Source organism: Microtus oregoni, unplaced genomic scaffold, assembly GCF_018167655.1.
Source record: "Microtus oregoni isolate MIOR12 unplaced genomic scaffold, Mior012 000013F_ref0000133, whole genome shotgun sequence".
NCBI lineage: Eukaryota > Metazoa > Chordata > Mammalia > Rodentia > Cricetidae > Microtus > Microtus oregoni.
Window position 1 is genome coordinate 41,284,646 of NW_024543072.1, and position 24,237 is coordinate 41,308,882.

At 45.8% G+C, this 24,237-nt stretch overlaps 1 protein-coding gene across 3 annotated transcripts in view; it reads right to left on the reverse strand.

Annotated features, from left to right (window-relative positions):
• Positions 1 to 22,347, reverse strand: part of LOC121455441 (quinone oxidoreductase-like protein 2) — a 43,579-nt gene extending 21,232 nt beyond the window's left edge. Inside the window, exons 1-8 of one of the 3 annotated variants that reach the window (XM_041663111.1) lie at positions 22,062 to 22,347; positions 13,900 to 14,008; positions 10,964 to 11,060; positions 9,100 to 9,158; positions 8,508 to 8,576; positions 7,672 to 7,781; positions 5,609 to 5,690; positions 881 to 1,062 (exon numbers count right to left, since the gene is read on the reverse strand). In XM_041663111.1, coding sequence (XP_041519045.1) covers positions 881 to 1,062; positions 5,609 to 5,690; positions 7,672 to 7,781; positions 8,508 to 8,576; positions 9,100 to 9,158; positions 10,964 to 11,060; positions 13,900 to 14,008; positions 22,062 to 22,066 — 713 coding nt within the window. In that variant the 5' untranslated portion in view covers positions 22,067 to 22,347. Of the gene's footprint in view, positions 1 to 880; positions 1,063 to 5,608; positions 5,691 to 7,671; positions 7,782 to 8,507; positions 8,577 to 9,099; positions 9,159 to 10,963; positions 11,061 to 13,899; positions 14,009 to 14,093; positions 14,326 to 22,061 lie in introns of those variants that run through there. The other 2 variants (XM_041663109.1, XM_041663110.1) reach the window with 2 other exon arrangements.
• Between the last annotated feature and the right edge of the window lie 1,890 nt (positions 22,348 to 24,237).

Here is a 24,237-nt window from a genome sequence, read left to right on the forward strand (position 1 = left end):
AAAAACATGAAACCAGGCCAGGTGTGGTGGCTCCTGTGTGCTTGTAATCTCAGCAGTCAGGAGGCAGGGCACCAGGAGTTCAAGGTCAGCCTTGGCTTCCTGAGTACCTTTCAGGACAACACAGCAAATACCCTGTATGCTTTGTTTTTTGAGGCAGGGTTTCTCTATAGCTTTGGAGCCTGTTCTAGAACTGGCTCTGTAGACCAGGCTGGCCTCAAACACACAGAGATCTGCCTGACTCTGCCTCCCAAGTGCTGAGATTAAAGGCATGCACCACCAACACCCGGCCAAATATCTTGTCTTAAAAATCCCAGGAGGAGAGAGAAATGGAGAGGGTAGGTAGGAGCAGTACTCTGAGAACGCCAGAGGCCCTGGTGAAAACACAAAGAAGCTGGTAAGAAAGAACAGTCCCACCAAGCCCCCAGTGACACAGTTCATCCAAAAAGTCAAGGAAGCGCACAGCGTGTTGCTGCAGGGCCTGCACCGTCCAAAAAGCTGGGGAATGGGGAACTGCCGCCACAGCAATCCAAGCATCAGAACAATGCTTGCCCCAGAGCCCTGCACCCCTATGTATTTAAAGCAGTTAGTGGGGGGCCCAGGGAGTTAGATTTAACACACGGATAATTTCTAAAGTCCTTGGCATTGCCAACTGGAGAGTCTGCAGTCATTTTTTGAATATTTTCCAGCTGGGTATTTTGTTTTTACTATATTTAAGCATTTCCTGATTTTCTCTGCTTCTGTTCCTTGTCACCCACCCACTCAGCTATTCTCACTGATGCCGATGCCTACAGGAGACGTGAGCAGCAAAGACAGAGAGAAGCCGAGGCAGGAGTCAGAGATGCAGGAAGACTCTGTGGAGCCCCAGCTCTAGGGCACGTACCTGCTGAGAGACTCCAGGAAGACGTCTCCTCCCACCATGTCGATGGCCACATTCACCCCACCACTGCCCACCAGCTTCTTCACTGCCTCCTTCAGGCTGCCCTGGCTGTAGTTCACGCTGAACTGTGCACCCCGCTCCATGGCCAGCTTGCACTTCTCATCGCTTCCAGCGGCAGCTATGACCTGAGGGAAAACACAAGGCTTCCAATGATCCGGATCATGTCATAGGAGGGGTACTGCCTACCAATCTATCCTCAAGCACTTCTCAAGAAACTCCCCCTGCCCAAGCATCAGCCTTGATTCCAACACTGACAGACCTCACGGGCCCCTCTGGGGACCATAAGTTCTGAAGCCCACAGTTTGAGGAACCCCATATGTCTAGTTAGATGGTTTAAAAAGCAATGAAAGTTTTCTCCAACTCCAAATGAAAACCACCATTTAATGAGCACCCACCATAAGCCACACAATAAGAATACAAGCTTGACATCACAGCTGGAGTCAAGAAAGCACGATGTAGTAGCGTGTGGCCGGGAGGGAGAGAGGCTCCACACGCACAAGCCAGAGATATCCAGTCTAGAGGGTGAACGTAAGTCAAATAGACCAGGGTTCAAATCCTGGCTCTTCTAACCACCAGCTGTGTCACACTGGACAAATTACTTAGGAAGAACTAACGGCACACTGTGTTAGTATTTTCCCAGGCACTATTCTAAATGTTTCATGTACAGCAGAAATTCATTTATTCATGATAGTTCAATGAAACACACACCATTAGCTCTATGTTATTAATGGAGAAACTGAGGCAAGTTAAGAGAAGTTAAGTATCCAAGGAAGTTCACACAGCTGAGACCCAATCCAGGGAACTCACTTAACCGGGCTCTGCACACTTAACCTCTCCATGCCTGACTTCTCTGAGGCTCAGCTACCTCAAATCAGTCAAAGAAAACATACTTCTAAAGGTAAGTGGAACCCATAATACAAACGCCCCAGGGGAGGTAGAAAAGTTGCAGCCAAAGTCAGACATACGCAATAGCTTATTCTATTTAAACTTCAGAGGAAGGTTATGGGACAGGGATAATTACTGCCCGTCCATTACTGCAGAGGTACAGGCTCAGAGAGATTAAGCAATCAAGCCAGGGTCACCCAAGTAGTAGATGGCAGAAGAACACTGCAAGTCAATAGTACTGCCTTCTTCCAAAGTGCATGTTTTTCCTGCTTTGTCATCCTCAGGAAAAATCATGCCTACAGGTTTGTGGCTAGTCCAGGATCTGGGAAACTCCAAAGCTACAAACACCGAAGTGTCGCCAAGAAGAACCTTTTCAGTGAGGACGCCCAGCACAAAGTCCAAGGCGGTGCTCAGAATCTGCACTTGTGTAGCTTGAAAGCATTGGTTGGACTGTTAGTTGGGGGCTTGGGTTGCCTGCCTGGCTTCTTTGAGACGGGCTATTGCTAGGCACTGCAGGCTGGATTCTAGCTCTCCGTTCTCCTCCCCCGCTCTTCTGGTACTGGGAACAATGGGAGTATACCACCACTCCTGGACATAAAGAAACTTAATTTTCTTTCTTTTTTTATGGTGCTGGGAATTGAGCCTGGAGCCTTACACTTGCCAAACAATTCATTGCTCTACCTGCTTAGCCATGCCTGGGTTTTTCTCCAGCCTGTCTCGCAAGCACAGGTGTGGAACTCTCTATTTGTGATATTTTGACAGCACTGACGAGGGAGGGGGACTTGACTGGGGGAGGGGGAGGGAGATGGGAGGCGGTGGCAGGGAGGAGGCAGAAATCTTTAATAAATAAATTTAAAAAACCAATGTAAAAAAAAAAGACTTTTAGATTTAAGTACGGCAAAGTGTGGATGCTTGGGCAAGGGATATTGCACTTCTTCTTACCCATAAGGAGGCAGTGTAGAGTCCATCACAGTGGTACCAGTGGTACATGCCTATAAACCCATCTGTCTAGAAGGCTGAAGCCAGCCTAGGTGATGGAGAAAGGCACAGTCTCATTGTTACTGCCCCATTCTACTGACCACTTTAACCATTTGTAAACTCGTTTCAGCATTACTATGTATGTGTGATGGTTAAGATCTCTTTGAGTTAGATATAGCAGCTTCTTTGTTAATTGATTGCTAAATAAAATCTTTAGTATGTTAAAACAAAAGAATGTGTTAGCGGGCAGAGGTGGCTGTGCCTTTATCCCAGCACTCAAAGCCAGCCTGGTCTACAGAGTGACTTCCAGGACAGCTAGGGCTACACAAAGAAACCCTGCCTCGAAAACACAAACAAAGCAAAATCGTCCCAGATACTGAAGAATATCAGTGCCCATAAAGGATTCCAAACTCACCCATAACTATTTGGAACTGAAAGCTACTTTTAAGTGCTCCCTAGTACAGCCCTTAAAACAGCCCAGTTTACTGAGGGCTATTTCCACAGAGGGCTATGGCGAGCAGACACCAGACCAGAACCAGGTACCTGATCCCATCTACAGACGGTCACGAGGTCCCAGTGAGACCTACAGTGAATTACTTTTCCTCTTGGTGCTTCACTTCCTTGATCTGTGAAGCAGAGATAATAAACACTTAGAGGACTCCTCTCCCAGGGGTGGTGTGAGGATCAAGGTTAAGACGATTGCTTTGGAGGCCCTCTGGACGCAGCAAGCAACACAGTGAGCAGAAAGTGTGATCACGTGGCCTGTGCCAAGCAGGGCGCATGCAAACAGTTTTAACCTTTACTTTCATTTATTTCTATTTTAAAGACCTTTCTGCTTCAAAAGAAGATATAGCTCAGATGAATTTTAATATCTGAATTGAAGCAAAGTTTTCTACCGAACCTCTTAGAACTAAATAAATAGTATAATTTTGTCTTCTTAAGAAATGCTAAACAGACATGGAGACTAACCATGATCCCCTCCCTGCCCCCGTAAGAGAGCTAAAAGCCCTTCCTGATAACATGAAATGTGCTAATATTGCACAAGAAACCTCCGAATTCCCAAGGCTGTTCTCAGCTCTCATATTTCCTTCCACAAGTTTCCTAAGGTGAGAAAGGAAAGATGCCACCTGAGGCACCGAATACCATCAACTTCTGTTTCTAGGCACGGTCTCACCATTCCGGCCACATGGGCCTGAGGAGCCTTGCACTCGGTGTATCCAAAACCGCTCTCTATTTCCTCCTGCGCGCTTCGTCTCAATAAATGCCAATTCCAAAAGTTAACTTAGTCTTTCTCTTCCCACTCAGTGTCTAACAATAACAGGATTCATTAGAGCCGTGCTGACACACCATACTTCTTATAGGCATGTGCACATGGAATCTCAGTATTCCAGCAGCTCTAGGGAAGCACTGCTCATAAATGAGGCGATGGATGCTCTTAAGCTGGAAGCAGAGCTGGCATGTGAACCCCCTCCGATACCTTTAAAGTTTTCCTCTGACTAGTAGGATGCGCTCTGGTCTTGGAATTCTCTATTTTTTCCCACTTCAGTGATCTCAACTGCCTTGGTCCAGGTATCATAACCTCTAGCCTAGGCAATGCACCTGCCCTTCTGTCTCCATCACCTCTAACCTTACCTCTATCCCTCATACCCACAGCCACAGTGAATTTTAAATGCAAAGACGGTGCAGAGAGTGGTAGTGAGGGCCTACAATTCCAGCCAAGCTGGAGGATCCCCAGTTGGAAGCTGGTCTAGACCACACAGGAGGATCCCCAGTTGGAAGCCAGTCTAGACCACTCAGCAAGATCTTGCCTCAAACAAAACAAACCGAAAACTAAAAATAATAATGTCATTTTCCTACTTTAAATTCTCAGCAACCCTCCCAACGGTCTCCAATAAACTTTCAAATACTTCAGCTACAAACAAGGCCCTCGTGATCCTATCATACCTGACTAGCGTCACCTTTCACCATTCTCCTGCAGGTCCTTTGTTCCAAAGATAGCACTGGCAGGCAATTCTCTTCTTGCACGGTGCCTCTTTCTTTTTCTGGGTCTTCTACAACATTGTCCGACCACTACAGTAACCTTGACTTGCCCTTGCCTTCTGCTATAACTGATACCAGTCCTTCAGAGATCATCTGAAATGTCTATTTCCTCATAGAAGTCTTTCTCCGGCCCCTGCAGCCCCAGAGATATCCCCTGTAGAGAACCAGTCCATCTTCCACTCATCCATTCATTCATTGCTTGATTTAGGAAATAGCTCTTGAGTATATACTATGTTCCAGGTACCATGATAGCTGCTGGGATGAGTCCTGAACCATGAAAACATTTCCCTTGCCCTCATGGGGATTTTAGTCCAGGAGAAGGAAAGACATTGACCCACAATGGGCCACATATGGAGTAATCACACAGTAAGGTATGTACTAAAATACAGAGGCATAGGGTAATATGAGATCATACATAAATAGTAGGGAGGGGAGACTGAACTAGCCTGAGGACAGAGATGCTTCCCTGGAAAGGTGACGTGAGTTTAAGCCTGAATAAATGGGTGACAGTTGGGAGCACTGCAGGTAGAGAGATGTGCATCTGCAGAGGCCATGGTGGGAGGCAGCCCTTGCCAGGTTCTAGTACCTCAAGGGCCAAGTGGTACACTCTAGGTCTCCTCTTAGTGGGAAAGCACACAGATGGCAAGACCATCCTCTAAGTACTGTGTGTCCCCGGTGCCCTTCCCAGGATACTTGATAAGTGAATTAATGTTTTTTATGCCTAAACACTGGAGTTAATTTTTAAGGGATACTCTAACACATGCATACCTTGGCCCGGAGAACATTTGTCGCCACATCGATCACCGCAAGGCCTGTGGCTCCGGAGGCTGCCGTTACTAGAACAGTTTCTCTGTGCCGAGGGAAGACGAGTATTACTGCAGGAACCTTCAAAGCTCATGCATGCTAAGATCCCAGGAACACAGACGAGGGCATTTTAAAGAGCATTCAAACCGTCATGTTACTCTGTCCTCCAGCCTGAAGGGGTGGGATATGTACATGACTTCAGGATCAATGCTAACTCTGTCTAGTTCTAAAGATTTTTTTTCCAGGAAGAGGTCTCTCAATCTCTCTGGATAGCCTCTGTCTCACGGCAGTAGCGACTGCTCCTCCGAGTGACCACACTGATGCAGGCCTCATGTCATCCTGTAACTATTCTCAACTAAACATGGTCTGGTGTTAGAAGGTGGTATGTTGACCGAGTTTTCTGTCCTACCCAGTCCCACACCACCCACAGCCGTTTAGTCCCAAATAATCACACAGAGGTCCACATTAATTATAAACTAATTAGCCCATTAGCTCAGGCTTCTTATTAACTAATTCTTATAACTTACATCAGCCCATAATTCTTGTCTGTGTTAGCCATGTGGCTTGTTACCTTTTTTGGCGAGGCAGTCACTTCTTGTTTGCTCTGTGTCTGGCTTCCTCTATGTCTGGGTGATAATTGCAGACTGAATCTTTCCTCTTCCCAGAATTCTCGTCACCCCGCCTCTACTGCCTGCCTGGTCACCCTGCCTATACTTCCTGCCTGTCTACTGACCAATCAGCATTTATTTAAAATACAGGTGACAAGGTCCAGATCATTGTCCCACCGCAGTGTAATCATGAACTAGACACTGTTCAACTGAAGCTACCAGTTGGAGCAACTCTGAAGGCCAGCTCTGTGAACTGATTGAGAGCCAGTTTCCCAAATATAAAAGGAAGATTGCGGAACTTTTTTTTTTTTTTTTGATTTTCGAGATAGGGTTTCTCCATAGCTTTTTGGTTCCTGTCCTAGAACTAGCTCTTCTAGACCAGGCTGGCCTCGAACTCACAGAGATCCGCCTGCCTCTGCCTCCCAAGTGCTGGGATTAAAGGCGTGCGCCACCACCGCCCGGCTTAGAACTTTTAAGTTTAAAATATCCAGAGTCGGCAGTGGTGGCATATACCTTTAATCCTAGCATTCATGAGACAAAGGCAGGTGGATCTTTGTGAGTTCGAAGTCAGCCTGGTCTACAGAGTGAATTCCAGGACAGCCAGGGTAGCACAGAAAAACCTTGTCTTGAAAACCAAATATAGATAGATAGATAGATAGATAGATAGATAGATAGAAATATAAAATATATATCCTACTTGGCACAACCAACCAAGCCTCATAGAAACACATACCATAAGCCTCACACAGGAAGTGAATTTAAATAAACCGGGTCCCACCTAGGAATAATGGTACAGACCTGTGATCCTAGCACTCAGAGGCTGAGAACGAAGCTCTTAAATTTGAAGCTAACCTGGGCTATATAAGTTGTTCCAGGCCAGCCTGAACTACATAGCAAGACCCTGTCTCAAAAATAAGATAGAATAAAATAAAATAAGCCAACTCTGTAGACTTGATATATTCCTATAAAGTGATCCCCAGAGTGGTCAGGTTCAAGAGATCTGCTTTTCCAAATTCATACTCTAAGTTCTACCACTCCGAGGCAAAAGGAAGGTCCACAACCAGTCCCCAGTATCGAGAGACTGTCTCTTGTTCGACTTTCCTCACCTTAAAGGAACTTAAGCTGAAGAGAAGCCTGGGGGAAGAATGAGGGGGAAAGGTGAGGAACGGAGAGGTAGGATAATGCTGTCTTGTTGGGGTTTGGTTTGGCTCTGAAACAGGGTCTCATGTAGCTCAGACTGGCACCTAACTCACTCTGCAGCTGAGAATGGCCTTGGGTTCCTGATCCCCCTGCCTCTCTTCCCAAATGCTAGGAACAGCAGGTGCACCACCAGGCTGGGCTTCAGGCAAAGTCCTGTCAGGCATTGCTAACATCAGAAAAAGGAACCACCTAACCCTCTGCCTCCTACATAGTCCTTACCCGGGCTGGGTGCCGGCCCGATGCTCTAAAGCCAAAATAGCTGTGCCATAGGATACCGGTAGGACTGCAGCATCCTGTAGAGAGACGCTTTCTGGAATCCGCCACAGGGTCTACACAAAGAAATAACAGCATTTGTGGAAATGTGTGCCTGGTTACCAAAGCTGTTCAATACACATTACGATGTGATTGGTGAGTAATTTGCAATGGGAAACACATGTCTATTATCACCTATTAAGGAGTACAGATCAGGACCAAGCAAGCCGGGGTGAATTTAGGACTTGGGTATAACAGACTTCCAACCCCTGAGGCTGGCATCTGCTCAAAAAAGGAGCCAACTGAAGGAGAACAGACTCCGGATTACTATGAGGCCACAGGTAAACTGTGTGTTATGTAAATCATATCTCCCTAAAACTGGATGGGATCCTTATAACACAGCCCCACTAGGGGGCACCATTCACATCCTGCTCACCCCATTCGGGCGACCCTGTTCCCAGTGCAGACCACTTCATATGCTTATAGGAAAACAAACACATGATATCCAACTCAATGCGTTAAACCAGTTTTTCAACCACCTGTCACTAAAAAGGGTCCAAATAAATGGCCAGCCAGTTGTTCCGGCACTGAAAAAAAAATAAACAAACAAAAGAATTCTGTGCCAGGGCTGTCACACCAATACAGAGTTTAGTTAGCATTTGAAGGAAGATAAAAAATGCTTGGCTAGAAACAAGCTATAATGACACAAACACAAAAGAAGGGCGATGTGAGGAAGAGAGACATGGAAACCGAAAACCAAAGAGGAAATCTACGCGTCCATGAGTGCCGAGAGGCAGCTATACCTTCTGGTCAATGACACACTCTTCGGCCATAGCGTTCAGGTTAGGACAAACTCCAATAACCCGATCTCCCTGGAGGGAAAGAACACATGTACTTGGCCCACGTTCCAAGACACACATCTCTGCCAGAAGACACGGCTTGGCCTTAATATCTACTCAGAGTTCATTTCTGGTTTGAAAACACGGCAATTCTCTCAATACCAAGCTACCAAGCCAATAGGAGCACATTTTAGACACCAGGGACGAGGAAGGGAAGTTGGTAAGAATTAGCATCCCTGACTATTTCTCTCACTTGAGACTCAAACTTAAAAATCCTTTATCCAAAAAAAAAAAAGAAAGAAAGAAAGAAAGAAAAGAGCAAGCTCTTTATTCCTTCAGTAACTGAAGATCACGTGTTGTCTTATATTCGTAACAGTTTAATAAGGCCAGAAGCTTCCACCCACTCTCCCCACCTCCTCATTCAGAATTCATTCTCTGCCTTCTGTCTTGAGTTCCTTTGGTCACATGGCCAAGGCCAGGAGAAGAGACATGGGTGTAAACGAAATGAACACATTCTCACAGCTACACACACAGTCTGGGGTTTTAAGCAGTTTACCTTGTTCACAGTGCTGACATCTTTTCCTGTCTCCAGGACAGTCCCAGAAAACTCCATCCCTGGAACATTTAAACATTAGGTTTACCTTTGAAGCCCAGGACCCTGGAGATAGGAAAACTCTGATCAACAGGGCCCCTCATCTGCTCTTGGGAGCTATTAAGTTTTGAATGCCTAAAGGGTAAAAGGTGGTACTCAAAACACAGGATAATGAGCAGAACACATAAACTCTAGCTGCCCCACTCTCGACCTAGGTCGTTCATGAATATGCATGTAGTATACAGGTACTTTTGACCCTGATCGCAGGGCCACCGGGCTACAATCACCAAGTTAGATTTATCTGCTGTCACGTCTCCTTTGCTGAGCTCTGAGGAGGGCCTCAAGGACATGACCTATGCTTATTCAGACAGTACTTAGCTCAGAACAGGATGAATTAGTGTCGTGTCTGCCCTTTCTTCAGCCACCTCTGAAATTTCTCTTCCTTTATTTATGTGTTTGTTTCTTTGTTTTTTGTTAGTTTTTGTTTTGTTTTGGGGGGGGTTGATTTGGTTTTTTTTTATTTTTTATTTTTCGAGGCAGAGTTTTTCTGTGTAGTCCTGGCTATCCTGGGACTCACAGCGTCCGTCTCCGAAGTCCAGGTGCTGGTATTAAAGGCACGCACCACCACCCAGCCACCTCTGAAATTCCTGAACCTAAAAGCTATGCATTTCCTACTTGCTCTGCCGGGGAATAACTTAATTGTGACATCTTCCTCTGATCTATTCTTTCAGCAAATACAAGGAGAAGGAAATGGTTCTGGTATTAAGACACAATACCCAAAACCCCAAACATAACAGCTGTGTTGCAATCATGCAATCACTATAATCTTTATATTAATCTATATAAAATATGCATATGCTCCAAACACACTAAGCTCTGCTTAGATCTCCTTAAATAACTTCAACAACAAAAAACAGTCTTTTATCTATATGTTAATGATCTAAAAGTAACCAGAAGAGAGTGTGATGGCAGTCAGACAGTGGGCTGCTAGGATACACTTGGGCTTTTTCTTCCTCTTCTTCTTTTTGAACCTTTGACATTGAGCTCCTTTGGGCTTGGGCTGATGAGGATACAGGTCTTAGCTGCAAGCGTGTTTATGATCCTTCAGTGAAAATATAAAATGGAGGCAACACCAAGAAGGCAAAGGGATAACTAGGGTTAACAACAGGATTCTGGTGAACACAACATCTAAAGGGCTGCCCATTTATTCATTTGAAAGTAGTTAGGGAATGTCCTTAGCTAGCTGTGCCTGTCACCTTGACACAGCCCAGAAGTATCTGAGGGATTCTCAATTAGGGGCTTGATTCAGTCAGATTTGCCTGTGGGCATGTCTGTGGGGCATTTTTCTAATTGGTAACTGATGCAGAAGAGTCTAGCTCACTGTGAGTGGTACCGGCTCTGTGTAGATGGGCCTGGGTAATATGAGAAAAGCTGCACTTAAGAGCAAGCAGCGTTCTCAACAGTTTCTGCTTCAGTTCCTGTACTGACTGTAAGCCAAATAACCCTTTCTTCCCTAGGTTGATTTTGGTCATTGCTTTATCACAGCAACTGACAATCTAGCTAAACCACTGAGTGTCATCCATCTATAAACAAACCAGAGCAATGCTAAGCTGGGGATACAATACTGAGTACTAAGGCCTGGGGAGGGGGAGGGGGAGTGTCACCAGGTAGTGACTCTAACAGTGATGATGGTGTATGTAACAAAAAACCTCCCTCACTACTCAAGCCTGGCAGAGGGTGGAGACTAGTGTCTGAGAAGATGCATGCGGCTCTGAAAACCCTCAGAATCTCCTTTTCCTGAAGTAGTCGATTGGTCCCCTGTACTCACCGGGTGTAAAGGGAAGAGGGGGTTTTTCCTGATACTGGCCACGACAGACCAGAATATCGGCAAAGTTAATGCCACAGAAATGAACATCAACTCTGACCTGCAAAGGAAACAGAACAACAAAACAGAGACAAAGTTCATTTGGTAACAATTAACTAAAAAAGGGTTACTGAATGAATGACAGCCATATGCCAAGTACTGAACAAAAAATCAGACAGAGTATTATAAGGCAAAATGGACAAAGCTAAGGCTTCTGTGGACCTAAAAGTATAGGCACCAACTAAAGAATAATGAAGCCTAATGAGTCTCACGATGTAGCCCAGGCTGGCCTCAAACTTGAAATCTTCCCGGAATTATAAACCTCAACCATCATGCCTGGCTCATGTAAAATATTAAAGATAGGAGAAAGCACACATAAGAGTATGTGACCCCTTGAGGAATGCCAAGAAAAACTAGGAGCATAACCCTTGAGCTAATAAAAGCAAAGAAACAATGATTCAGACCAGGAGGTGAAAGTTCGGAACAAATAAAAGCGATGGCATGTGTGAGCGTCCTGTATCAGAGACAAAAGAAAAACCAGTGAGCCTAGAACACGAAGCAGAGAAAGAAACAAGGCCCTAAGAGAGTGAGCACGCTCCACTACACCGAGGTTTGCAGCTGTGAACTTCGTACTAGGAACAACAGGATGCCACTGAGGGGGTCTAAGCATAGACAACTACGGTCTGAACTCACGGAGCTGGAATCCTGGAGGCCAGCCTAGAGCCCTGTCTTCTGTGCTCTCCACAAAGCTGTCATGGAGCAGACCAGCGCGACGTGGCCAGGAGTTCTCAAACCAGTGGGTCTCCAACTCCCCGATGCTGTGCCCTTTAATTGAGTTCCTCGTGTGGAGGTGACCCTCGATCACAGAACTGTTGCATTGCTACTCCATAACTGTCATGTTGCTGCTGTTGTGAACTGTAATGTAAATATCCGCTCTGCAGGATATCTGATAGGAGACCCCTGTGAAAGGGTCGTTTGGCCCCCAAAGGGGTGACAACTCACAGGTTGAAAACCACTGCTCTAGACTTTCTGGGGGACCAGTGAGTCTCAAAAGGTCCTGGGCCAACCTCAGCATCCCCTGGGGATTTCTTAGAAACTCACACTTCGGCAGGTGTGGAGGCATGTGCCTTTAATGACAGCGCTGAGAAGGCAGAGCAAGGCAGATCTCTGGGAGTTCCAGGCCAGCCTGGTCTCCACAGTAAATTCCAGGTCAGCCAGGGATACATAGGAAACTGTCTAAAGAAAAAGAAAGAAAGTAAAAAAATTCAGACTTTCAGGCCACACCCCATGCTGAATCATACGCAGGAAGTAAAGGCTCAGCAATCTGTCTGAACAGGCCCAGATGACACCCGTACTCACTAGAGAACATATCCCAACAGACCCTGGAATCCCAGAAGATGCCAGTCAGAATTTCAAACCAATAGTATTTACTTGTTTAAGTTTAGTACAGAGGTGGCGGGTTTCTCTGTGTAATAGCTTTCTTGAAACTTGCTCTGTAGACCAGGCTGGCCTCGAACTCACAGAGATCCGTCTGCCTCTGCCTCCTGAGTGCTGGGATTAAAGGCGTGCGCCACCGCTGCTTACAGCATTTCTCTATTCTTTTTTTTAATTTATTTATTTATTAAAGATTTCTGTCTCTTCCCTGCCACCACCTCCCATTTTCCTCCCCCTCCCCCAATTAAGTCCCCCCCCCTCAGCCCGAAAAGCAATCAGGGTTCCCTGTCCTGTGGGAAGTCCAAGGAACCCCCACCTCCCTTCAGCAAGCGATGAAAGGAGACAGAGACAGAGACCCACATTGGAGCACAGGACTGAAATCTCAAGGTCCAAATCAGGAGCAGAAGGAGAGAGAGCACGAGCAAGGAACTCAGGACCGCGAGGGGTGCACCCACACATTTCTCTATTCTTTAGGCAGGTGCTATGTGCCAGAGTTCATTCCAAACTCCATGGATTTAATGTTGGAATAACAATAGTGTAAATACGGCTCTCAAGAGCTAACTCAGCCTTGGAGTAGTTACTGACTCACAGGTCCTCCACGCACTCCATTTTGATTTTAAGAACAATTTAGCCAAGAGTGGTGAGGCATTTCTGTGCTCTGGAAGCTGGTGCAGGATCCTAAACTCAAGGTCAGTCTGGATTACGTGGTGTGTTAAAAAACAAAAAAGCACCAATTCCCCCAGAAAGGAATGATTCAAGAGGAGCTCTGGGCACACGAGTAGGGAGAAACTGCTATCACATGCTCTTCCAAGCAATCCATTTTAACCACAGCCTCCATTCTGGTGACCTTTAGGGCTGCAGCTGCGTTTCTGCCTCCCGTCAGCGATCCCTAGCGTGAAGTCACTTGCCGGCTCCACCCTGTTTCAAGTTCTGCATCCTTCACTATGTGTTTGTCACGTACTGTCACCACTGTGGTCCCTAGGCAAAGCCAAGGTGGCTTTCACCTATGTGGTGAAACCACACAGGAAAAAATACCAAATTACTGCAGGGCTTCAGAGGGGCTCGGGCATGTATTCACTAGATTGGGGTTTGGGAGAGTGGGAAGGGCAGATAATTTGATGCTGACGAGGGGCTAAGCAAAGGATAAGGGTCCTTTTATCTCTATTGTTATGTAAAGCCGTGTGTAAATCAGATGCTGTTTCTAAGGCAACTGCTCTGGAGTTTTGGAAAGGGGCCTATATGTGAGTTTTAAGAGACTGCTTTCCTGACAGTTTTGGCCTTTCTGTGAACCTTGAAAGGGCTTGATCTTCCAGCCCAGAATGGATGCGCTCTAGCCTCCGGGTCACCCCCTATGCTTGGAAACTAGGATCTTGACTGCGGCAGGAAGCCATCTACTGTGTGGCCGAGATAGACGGAGATTTTGAACCGTACGTGGAGGCATCCAGGGGTCAAGTCTGTCACCCTACCTCCTGTGGCCCGACAGGGCGGGAAGCCACCTCTTCAATGACCAGGGGACGCTTCAACTCGGAGCAGAGTGCAGCGCGGTAGTGCCGGCCTTGGCTCTGCACGGCTCGCCTGCAAAGAAGAAAACGGGGCTGGTTTTCTCGGGTGTACCGGGGGGCCGGTACTGGGGGGCTCTGGGGAAGAGTCGGGCTTGCACCTGTAGAGCCACGTCGAAAGAAGGTGCCGTGCACACAGCCGCGCCGCCATGACTAGCTGAAACTCGTGAGGGGCGTGGCCAGCGCGTGGCAGGAAGAGCCCGGGGGAGAGCGGAAAGGCGTCCCTGGACGCGCCCCGAGGACCGGGCGACCTGTGACCCAGCGGGTGGGGCTCGCTCTGTCCGCCCAGGGGCCAGCAGCTGCAGCCTGCTTCTAAGGCTAGACCACGGGGCGCACCGCCCTGGAGTCCGTCCTCGGTGCAGAAAAGCAAAAAGGAAGCATGAGGAAAATGATTCGATTACCTCAGATTAACTTTTTTTTTTTTTTTTTTTGAGACGACAGTCTAACTATGTAGCTCTCACTGCCCTGGAACTCGCTGTGTTATGCAGGCTGGCCTAAAAGATGTGATCTTCCTGCCTCTGCTTCCTGGATGCTGGAATTATGAAAAATCTGTATTCAGCGCCAAGCGGTGGTGGTACAACCCTTTAGTCCCAGCCCTTGGAGGGGGGACACGGAAGCAGGTGGATTTTTGTGAGTTGGAGGCCAGCCTGGTCTACAGAGCGCGTTCCAGGACAGCCAGGGCTACACACAGAAATCCTGTCTTGAAAAACTAAACAACAGCATCAACAAAATCTGTATTTGGAAGCTACTATATTTCTGCAGTAGTTCCAGGGTTCTCTATCAGAAAGAAGTACTAAGGTGAATCCTTTGATGTCTGCATTCAAACGCCTTGCTAGGGTCCCTGCCACTAATTTTCTCACACAGGATTAATTATGATAAAACTAAACTGTTGCTAACGATCTGGTGTTAACGGATCCTAAGCAAATCCAAAGAGAATGTCCAATTAGACCGAAGCCAGCTGGGCACACGCCTGTACTCCCGGGACCCAGGAGACAGAGACAAGAAAAAAGTCTAACATTCGAATCAGCCCGAGCTACAGAGTGAGACCCTGTCTCAAGTAAAAATAAAAGATGAATGAACATGATGACAAATGCCTCTAATCCCATCACTCAGAAGAAGGCAGAGAGATGGCTCCCCATAAATCTGAGGCCAGCCTGGCCTACATAGCCAATTCCTGGCCAGTCAGGGCTACATAGTTAAAGCATGTCTCAAAATATAAATTAATGAGGAAACTGAAATCAAAACTCAATGGTTTCCATGTTCCAAAGGCCTGCTTAGATCAGGTTTAACATTTAGTAAATGTGATTCAGTGACCACATAATCCCTAGGTGCAAAGGTACATCATGGAAGAATTAAAAACAACATTATCATATATGAAATATTATATAAAACTGGTTAGGAATTGGCATGATGGCTGAATGGTTAAAGGTGCTTGTTATCAAGCTTGACAACTGAATTCAATCTCCAGAATCTGCATCGTGGAAGGAGAGAACCTATTCCCAAAAATTGTCCTCTGAACTCCAAATGCTAGCCTTATGACATATGTACACACACAATAAATATATAATATATTTTTATTTATTGTTTATTATTAAATAATTCTATAAATATTACATAAATTTATTTTATTATATACTAAATATATATTACATATTAAAAATAAACTGGTTAGACATACTTGCAACAGCAACCAAATATATACCAGCACTATATGAGAGGTATGTGATATACTGGGGAGACTGTACCATTGGATAAATAGAATGTAATGACACCATAGTGTCTTTAAAAGACATCTGATCAAGGAGTACATAGGTCACTGATTGAAACCCAATACTACCACTTCTTTGACCCCTTCCTTAATGGTTCTTGCCCTCAATTAACTCTTCCATAAAAAGAAGGCACTGAACATGAATGAACAGCAATTGAATGAAGGGAAACCATAAAGCAAAACTGAAATAAGAATTTCATTTCTGAGACTATGGCCTAGAGGCTTTGATGGTTGAGAAACCCAAGACCAAATATCCATCTCAGGTGTGTAGTAGAGGACACTGTCATTACAACATTTACTGGGAACTTTAGCTTCACATACATACAACAGAAGGGAAGCAATGTCCAGAACGTGGTAAAATGTCTCAAAACCTGTGTTTCCAATGAGACAGACATGCAAACCCTTTGTAAACTGCTAATCACCAAGCATATGAGATGAAACCAGGAGCTGGAGCTGTAGCACAGTGGCCCAGCGCTTGCCTGCTGGAGGCCCTGGGTTCGATCCTCAGCAAGTCGAAAAAATGGAAAGAAGCCAGGAATTGTGGAGAAATGCAATGTCACCACCAAATGGCCTTCTTAGGTTGGTAGTGTAACTCTGTAGTAGAGCACCAACCTAGCCTGTGAGGCCCTGAGCTTGGTCACTAGCACCTAGGGGGAAAAGTTATAGTTGCCAAAAAACAGTCAACAACAAGAAATCTCAAATTTGTGATGTAACCAGAATCTTTTGTTCTGAGTATTAATTGCTATGGCTTTGTAAACAAACAATTTGAGCTCCAACTGGTACCTCCAGAGTGCTGGGATTAAAAGTACACACCACCACACCCAGCCCTGGCAACATTTCTTAATCTTATTTATATTTACAGTATTTGTATAATGCTTGACACTTTTAAGTATTTAATAGATGTATACCTAAAGAATTGTTGAATGAGAACTCAGTTATCTAGTATTAATTCTTCAGATAATTAGAAACAACTTTAAGTGTTAAGTCTCTTTTTCTTTTCTTTTTTTTAAAGGTTTATTTATTTATTTATTATCTATACAGTGTTCTTCCTGCATGTATGCCTGCAGGCCAGAAGAGGGTACCAGATCTTATTACAGATGGTTGTGAGCCACCATGTGATTGCTGGGAATTGAACTCAGGACCTTTCGAAGAGCAGGCAATGCTCTTAACCTTTGAGCCATCTCTCCAGCCCCCTCTCTTTATATTTTCAATTAAGTACTTTAATGGAAATGTTTTTATGTGCAAGTATATGATAGCAGAAACACATGTGTGGTATATGTTCATGTATGCATACAGGTGAACATGCCTGTACTCACTCAGAGGTCAGAGGAGGATGGTGAGTGTATTGATCTTTCACTTTCTGCTTTATTCCTTCAAGACAGGGCCCCTCACTGGCCCTAGAGGAGGTGCTAAGCAAGCCCCAGGCATCCTCCTGTCTCCATCTCCCTCAGCACTAGGCTTAGAGAAGCACACCCAGGACCACTCCTGGCTTTTTAGGAGGGTGTTGGGATTAAACTCTGGTCCTCATGTTTGTACAGCAAGCGCTTTTACCCACCAAGACATTGTCCTAGCCCCAGAAAAATGTTCTACTATTGTTTTCACAATATTCTGCCAATCCCAGAAAACACAAAGTTCATTGAGTATAAGGAAGCTTCTCAATACTGCATTCAACATTTATAAAACAATCTGAAGAAATTAGTAGGCGTCTATTTAAGAAGAGTCTTGAGAGATGTTGAAAGTATTTCAGGTAGTTGAGTTGGTCTGAGCACTTGTATGTAAAAGAAGTTTCACATTTACAGAGAGCAGTCAACAGCAAGGCACGCTGTTTAGTAGTAGTTACCATGGTAGCAAAGGAAACATCTAGCCTGCCCATCAAGGTGTTGCCACCACACCTTGCTGTCTACTTTCAGCTATTGTTTCTGGTTGTCCTGGTTATTTAGTTTTATTTGGGAGTGAGGCAGAACGAAGAAACAAGAAGAATAAAAGTTGAGTCCTGAAGGAGATTAACACCAAGCAGTTAAATCCAAACCATCATTTGTCTTCTCCAAAAGAGCCAGGAGATCCATTGCTGCCCTGCACACCAGCTTGAGGGCTCATTAGGGAAGTAAAAGAGTAACAGATGATTCCTCCTTCTGCTGCAAATAACATGGAGAGATAATATTTAACATCCAGGAGCCGCCGGAGGCCTGGGGATGAAGAAGCAAGCCAAAGTTGGATACACAAACCTCTCTGTTTTCACAGAATAGTAGACAAGCAATACAATCTCAGTACAGGACAGTGCTCGGAATGTACAAGGATCCTCCACACAAAAGTGTGCTATCCAACAACACAACTCAAAAACAGAGGCTGCCTCCGAGTTCACCTCCATGTCTATCACATAGCAAACACCCAGTGAATGTCAAGAGGATGCAAACAAGGAGCTCTACAAGCTGCTAGGAAAGCGGCAGGCACCGCATAACTCAAGCCATGAATTTCAAAGGTGTTTGTTTGTTAGGCTTTATTATTATTTATTTATCCGTGTGTGTGTGTGTGTGTGTGTGTGTGTGTGTGTGTGTACATGCATTTATGTGCAACACATGCAAGAATCCATGGAGGTCAGAAGAGGGAGTCAGAGCATTTGTTAGCCCTGTAGTTGCTGGGGATGGAATTCGCCAAGAGCAGTAAATGCTCCTAACTGCTGACCCCATCATTCCGACCCCAGTTTTAAGGGTTCCTGCACATAATTCCTTACCTGAGTTTATGGCTACTGGGCATAATTTAGTGTTCATTTATTCTAGTTCAGCATTGCTATCATAGTTATATGAATTATCATCTTGTGATGTCCTCCAAAATGCTTGAGATGTGGAGGCAGAGTTTGTTTTTTCGGTACTCTTCCCCAGGATGTGAATTCTGATCACTCCAGGGGAGCTAGTGTTTATCGGCTTCAGAGATGTGCTTTGACATTGATCCGAGGAATGGCCAGGAACTACTTTTCCATCCCAGGAATAATCAAAGGTTTGCTATGCAAGTGATTTTTCCACCACCCATGGAATCAGGATTTCTGACCTGAGATGGAGTTCAGGATAGTCCCAGCACTTGGAAAGCAGAGGCAAGAGGATCTCTGTGAGTTCAAGGCCAACCTCGACACACAGGAATACAGCAAAACCCTGTCTCAAAAAATAATGACAACAAAAAGATATTCTCATTAAACTGCCTCATTTTTAAGAAACAGAGTAAGTGGGATGTGGCCCAAGGTCTCATTGCTGGGTGGTGGCAGGGACAGACAGCATTAGGATCGGATTTTTCCTGTGTGCTGCTCTGGTTACCATTCAGCCTGGGTCTCATTTCTCCACATGTACATCTTCTTCTTCATCGTCATCTATATTTCACCTTTTCACGGTGTTTCATAGGTTTCAAATCACTGTCACCCAAACAGCTTCACCGTTATCATCGAGAGCAATGACAGTCAGTGTTAGAAGGGAGCACTTGTTGGTTTCTCATAGCAGAGCAGTTACCAAGTGCTTTTACATGATTTCATTAACCCTCACAATGGTCCTAGATATCGGAAGACTAGCATACTATTTTTCCCCACTCTTTTATGGGTCAGGGAATATAGGCTGAAGGGGGTTAAGTAGCTTGCCCAAGGCTACACATCTAGGAAACCGAGCAGTTTAGCATCGCCCTAATTGCCTGCCAGAGCCCCTCCAACAATCTCCAGCCACCCACTGTGCTTCCCCCAAATGCCCTCTGGAGTAGACAAAGAAGGTATTATACAATGCATTGTAAAGCCTGCTCTGCTTGGAGTCTTCAGCTTGGTTTTATAGGAATTTTACAGTCTCTCAGGCCCAGAAAAGAGAATAATTCCCCCGAAGAAAAGAATAAAGTGAAAGCGGCCCTCCGGGGATGCCTGCAGTTGAAGGACAAGAACAGGAAGAAATGCTAGCAACATAGTTAGGAGCAACCGCCCCGGTCCATAAAGCCATAAGCTTGAAAGTGCATTGGTTTCATCTCAGAGCAGACTGTGTAAGATTTAAAAGTGTGAGTACACACACACACAGGGATGCGCAACGCGATTACTAGAACAAGGCTCCGACTGGGTTGCCCTGTTACAAGCTGTGACGTAAGCAGGTACCAGCAGGCATCTGGGCTAAATTCTTGGCATGTAGGTGGAAGCACTTAGAAGCAATGATGACCCAGGATGTGGGGACGGTCATCTCCCCAAAGTTCACCACCAGCATCTGCGGGAAACAACTCTTTTCCAACTGGAGTCATCCCTGTGGAACCAGTGAACAAATTCTCAAACGTCCTAGCAACTTTATGAAAACTGTTCAGTTTCCGCATTCCCCAGGGGGGGGGGGGGGATTCTCCCGTTGCACACGCCCTCCCTCACCCACCCCGAGGAAATGTGTACAAGGCTGCCTTAGCTCTCTAGTCTCACTGCTCAGTCGGTGGTCCTCTCTATCACCACGGCCGACCTGCGAGAAATACAGATAATTCTAAGAATTGCTATGTGAAGTAAAGGAATTTGGGTTGTGGGATTTGTCACACCTGCATTTGGTCCCTGGCTTAGCTACTTCCTCGTTGTAATCTTGGGAACGTAGTTTAATTTCTCGAAACTTCCACTCCCTCATACATAAAGCAGGCTTAAGAACAGCTGCCTCTGCCTCTGGTAGAGGTCGTGAGGATTAGGACACAGGAGCAAGTATACAGCTAGATTCGCTAAGAAGACACACTCTTTGCCCTTGAGAGTCTCACCAGGTAACCGGGCAGTAATGATACAGCTAGATTCGCTAAGAAGACACACTCTTTGCCCTTGAGAGTCTCACCAGGTAACCGGGCAGTAATGATACAGCTAGATTCGCTAAGAAGACACACTCTTTGCCCTTGAGAGTCTCACCAGGTAACCGGGCAGTAGTGATACAGCTAGATTCGCTAAGAAGACACACTCTTTGCCCTTGAGAGTCTCACCAGGTAACCGGGCAGTAGTGACTTCAGCTTGGTCTACAGAGCGAGCTCTAGGGCAGCCAGGGCTACTCAGAGAAATCCTGTCTCGAAAGACCAAAAACATTGTCTCACCATCTAGCAGAGTGAAGCACAAAGGTGTAGTGGGGGCTGTAGGACCAGAGAGAAAGGTTAACTGTCCCCCGTTTCCAACAGGATTAGCCAGTCAGAAGACACAGCCAGTCAGGAGACACAGGCTGGGTAAGGGATTGCATACAGGAGAATATGGAAAGTTCAAGGTGGTCCAAGGTGGGTTGAGCCAAAGAACAGTGAAAAGGGGCTGGGAAAGAACAAGTATAAATTTTAGAGTCAGGCAGTTGGGAGCTCCATCACTTTCCAGCCTACATCTCAAGCAAGTGACCTCTCCTGAATCTCAGCTTCCACATTTATGAAATGACTCTGATCACAGATCTTTTATATGGAAAATGCCTGGCACAGAATCTACTTCTTAAAATTATTTTGATTGCTCTGTATCTCTGTTTATCTACACAAATCTTGATGGTTGGCCTATAGTCTACAAACCTTTCCTTTCAAATCGGTGGGAACATAAATGGAGGGAGTGATTCACTTAACACACATTCGTTAAACACCAGCATGTGCCAGACAAATGGGAATCCAACAGTGAACAAAACAGACAATTCTCGGCCCTGGTGGGACTTTAGTTCCTAAATTGAGATGTGGGAGGACAGTCTATGTGCACCCCCAGGCCAGGCTCCCCAGTTCACTGATAAAAAGCTAATAAACCGGGAAAGCAAAGTTCCCAAGAGGTCTAGATGTTAATCCCACTTCCTAATAACAACGGGGAGGCTCCTGTCCTCTCCTTAATCGGGTCTTGCTTATCAAGCCCCAGCTTCCTGTTGTGACCCAGGGGACCTAGTGCCTTGTGTTGTTTGGCAGGAAGAAATGTCAAGGAGGGCTCAAGCGGTTCTCCGGCTCTGCTGCCTGAAGTGGTGGCAGGAGGAAACGGGAAAGGAGCGTGTGCACACACACACACACACACACACACACACACACACACACACAAAGGCTGTCCCGAGCAAGATTCGCTTATCTCAGCCTCCCAGAGATAAGCAAGCTCAAATGCCTTGTGAGGGTGCAGAGGGGCTGTTATTTCAACAGCAGGATAATCATCCTTCACAGGTGTGGTTATCTTTAAGAAAAGCCTTCACCACAGGAATCTCACTTAACCCCTCAGACTGTACAAGTTAGGAATTAACCCCTTTAATCCCACCTTGCCCTTGTAAATTGACTCCTCTCTCTCCATAGCCTCCTTCCACACAGCACTTGAGTACATTAAAAAAACAAAACAAAAACCTCTTACCTCATTCACAGACATCTCCTCACAGCCAAGTCCATAAACCTTTCGAATATACTTGTTGGTTTCACTTATATTCACTCACCCCACCGTGCGCCAATCCCAAGTGCCACTGAGAGTGTTCTTGCTGTCCCCAATGATGTCCTGTTTGTCTAGTCTCACAGATACTTGTCAGTCTCTATCATGGCTGGCTTCTTGTGGCTTCTGAAACCAGTCACTGCTTGCTCTCCTCAGCCTGTCATGCTTCCAGTTCCCTCTGCCACCCTCAGTGCCTTCAACCACGTATGTACCCCTGTCTGTCTCTCCCTTTCCTTAGGTGAATTCTTTTTCCTCAAAATCCTATTCCAGCTTCTGGTTTGAGCACCCTTTCCTAACTCTTGGTCTCTCTCAACCTCAAAACATACTCGGTCCCTCTCTCTCAGCCACTTTCTCGTGACTGCTGCATAGAGTCACTAAAGCACTTAGCATCTGGTGTTATGATGAGCCAACGTTTCTTTATTCTGAAGAAAAGTAGGACAAACTTCAGAAAAGAGGTGGTGATTTCTCAGGTTTTGCTTTCCAAGTGCCTGGCTCTGTGCCTGGGACACGGCAGCCCTGGAGGCTTCAAGGTATTGGCCAAATCCCCCAGACTCAAGCCATTGGAGGGTGCCGCCCATTGGTCTTGTGACCTGCACATGGAACCCAGCGAGGTTACAAGCATTTTAGTCTCAAATACCGAAGACACCTGTAAGTCAAGGGCCAAGATGGTGGGAGGATTTCCTCTTCCCCACAGACATTGCTCACTTACCAGGTGTGGAAGGTTTGGTATGTGCAGTCTTCCTTTCACACTTCCCAGGACAAGAGAAGGAAAAAAAAAAAAATAACCACCTCCCATCTCTTCCTCCCACTAGACAGGCACCACCATCATTTCCTTTTGAGCCAGGAGGTAGGAAGTCTAGCTTACCTCCTGAAACTCCCAGTTAGCATTAGGTTTCCTCACAGGAGAATGTGCTAGGGAATGATCTAATAAGACATTATCACGGGGTTAGCCATGAATACTCCCTACCATCCTGAAGTAACATTCCAGGAAATGCACCCCCCACCACCACCAAAAAAAAAAAAAAGGAAACTTGGCTTGCCCTGGGATAAACAAGCTTTCTAAAGAGAGAGAGACTGCTGCAGACAGTGTGTGCGTTTGCCAATTACAAGCTCAAGTTCCACCCAAATACACACAATCAAAGGCTTTACCAAGGCCATCATTACATGTACACGGCCCTCCTGCTGTTGCGGGCAACATTTTCCTGCCGCAGTGAAGCAAGAGGAATGGCATCACGGTGGCAGCGAGGCAGAGACAGCTTGTTTGGAGTGGAGTGGCAAGGTCTCTGTTCCACCTGATGACTCATGTCACCTTGTCATGTTAGCGCCGCAGATTGGGAGGGAGAGGAGGAAACCAAGAGGAAAAGAGTGGGCTGTGTGTGCGTGTAATCTGTTTCACCGTTTTAGACGGCCTTTTAATGAGCTTTCTCATTAAGGGCTCTGTGAGTCTATGCTTAAAGTTTTCCGGAAACGCCGATTAGCAAGCTGAAATCAGATGGCACCTTCCCAGAGGTGGCTTGTTTCTGGAGTACTGTCAGGGAGGAAGACGATGGAAGAAGAGGTGGCCTAGCAAATCTGAAACCAAATGATGTGACTTTAGCCGATCCCCGTGAAAATTCTAATGCTCATCAATTATTAGAATATCAGAGGCATCCGGGATAGCTTTGGTCTATTCAATTTGTTCCTGGGAACAGAGAGGATAACTGTCTTGTGCTATTCTACCCCTCAGCTCATATTTCCTGTAGGGCATGCATTACATTGCATCAAAGACAAAGTGCCCTCTGGACTCTCTCCTGTAGTAAGATGGGCACCAAGTCTTACCTAGGCTTCCTTTTTTATCTAGGGGCTCAATGCAGTGTGCAAATCTGGTGTTATGTCCACTAAATATGATTTAACCGTTGCACTAACTCAATGAAGTGCAACCGGCACATGGAAAATCCATCAAAGATTTAGGCAAGTACTGAGCTGCATGTCAGAGTACTTTATCAGGTTGCAGGACTCCAAAAACATTTCACTGTACTGACAGCCCCAAAGTAAAACAACAGCCTTCCTTTAAAACTGTCCAGAGGAAGAAATGTATTGAGATTCAGAGAGACAATTGCCTTGC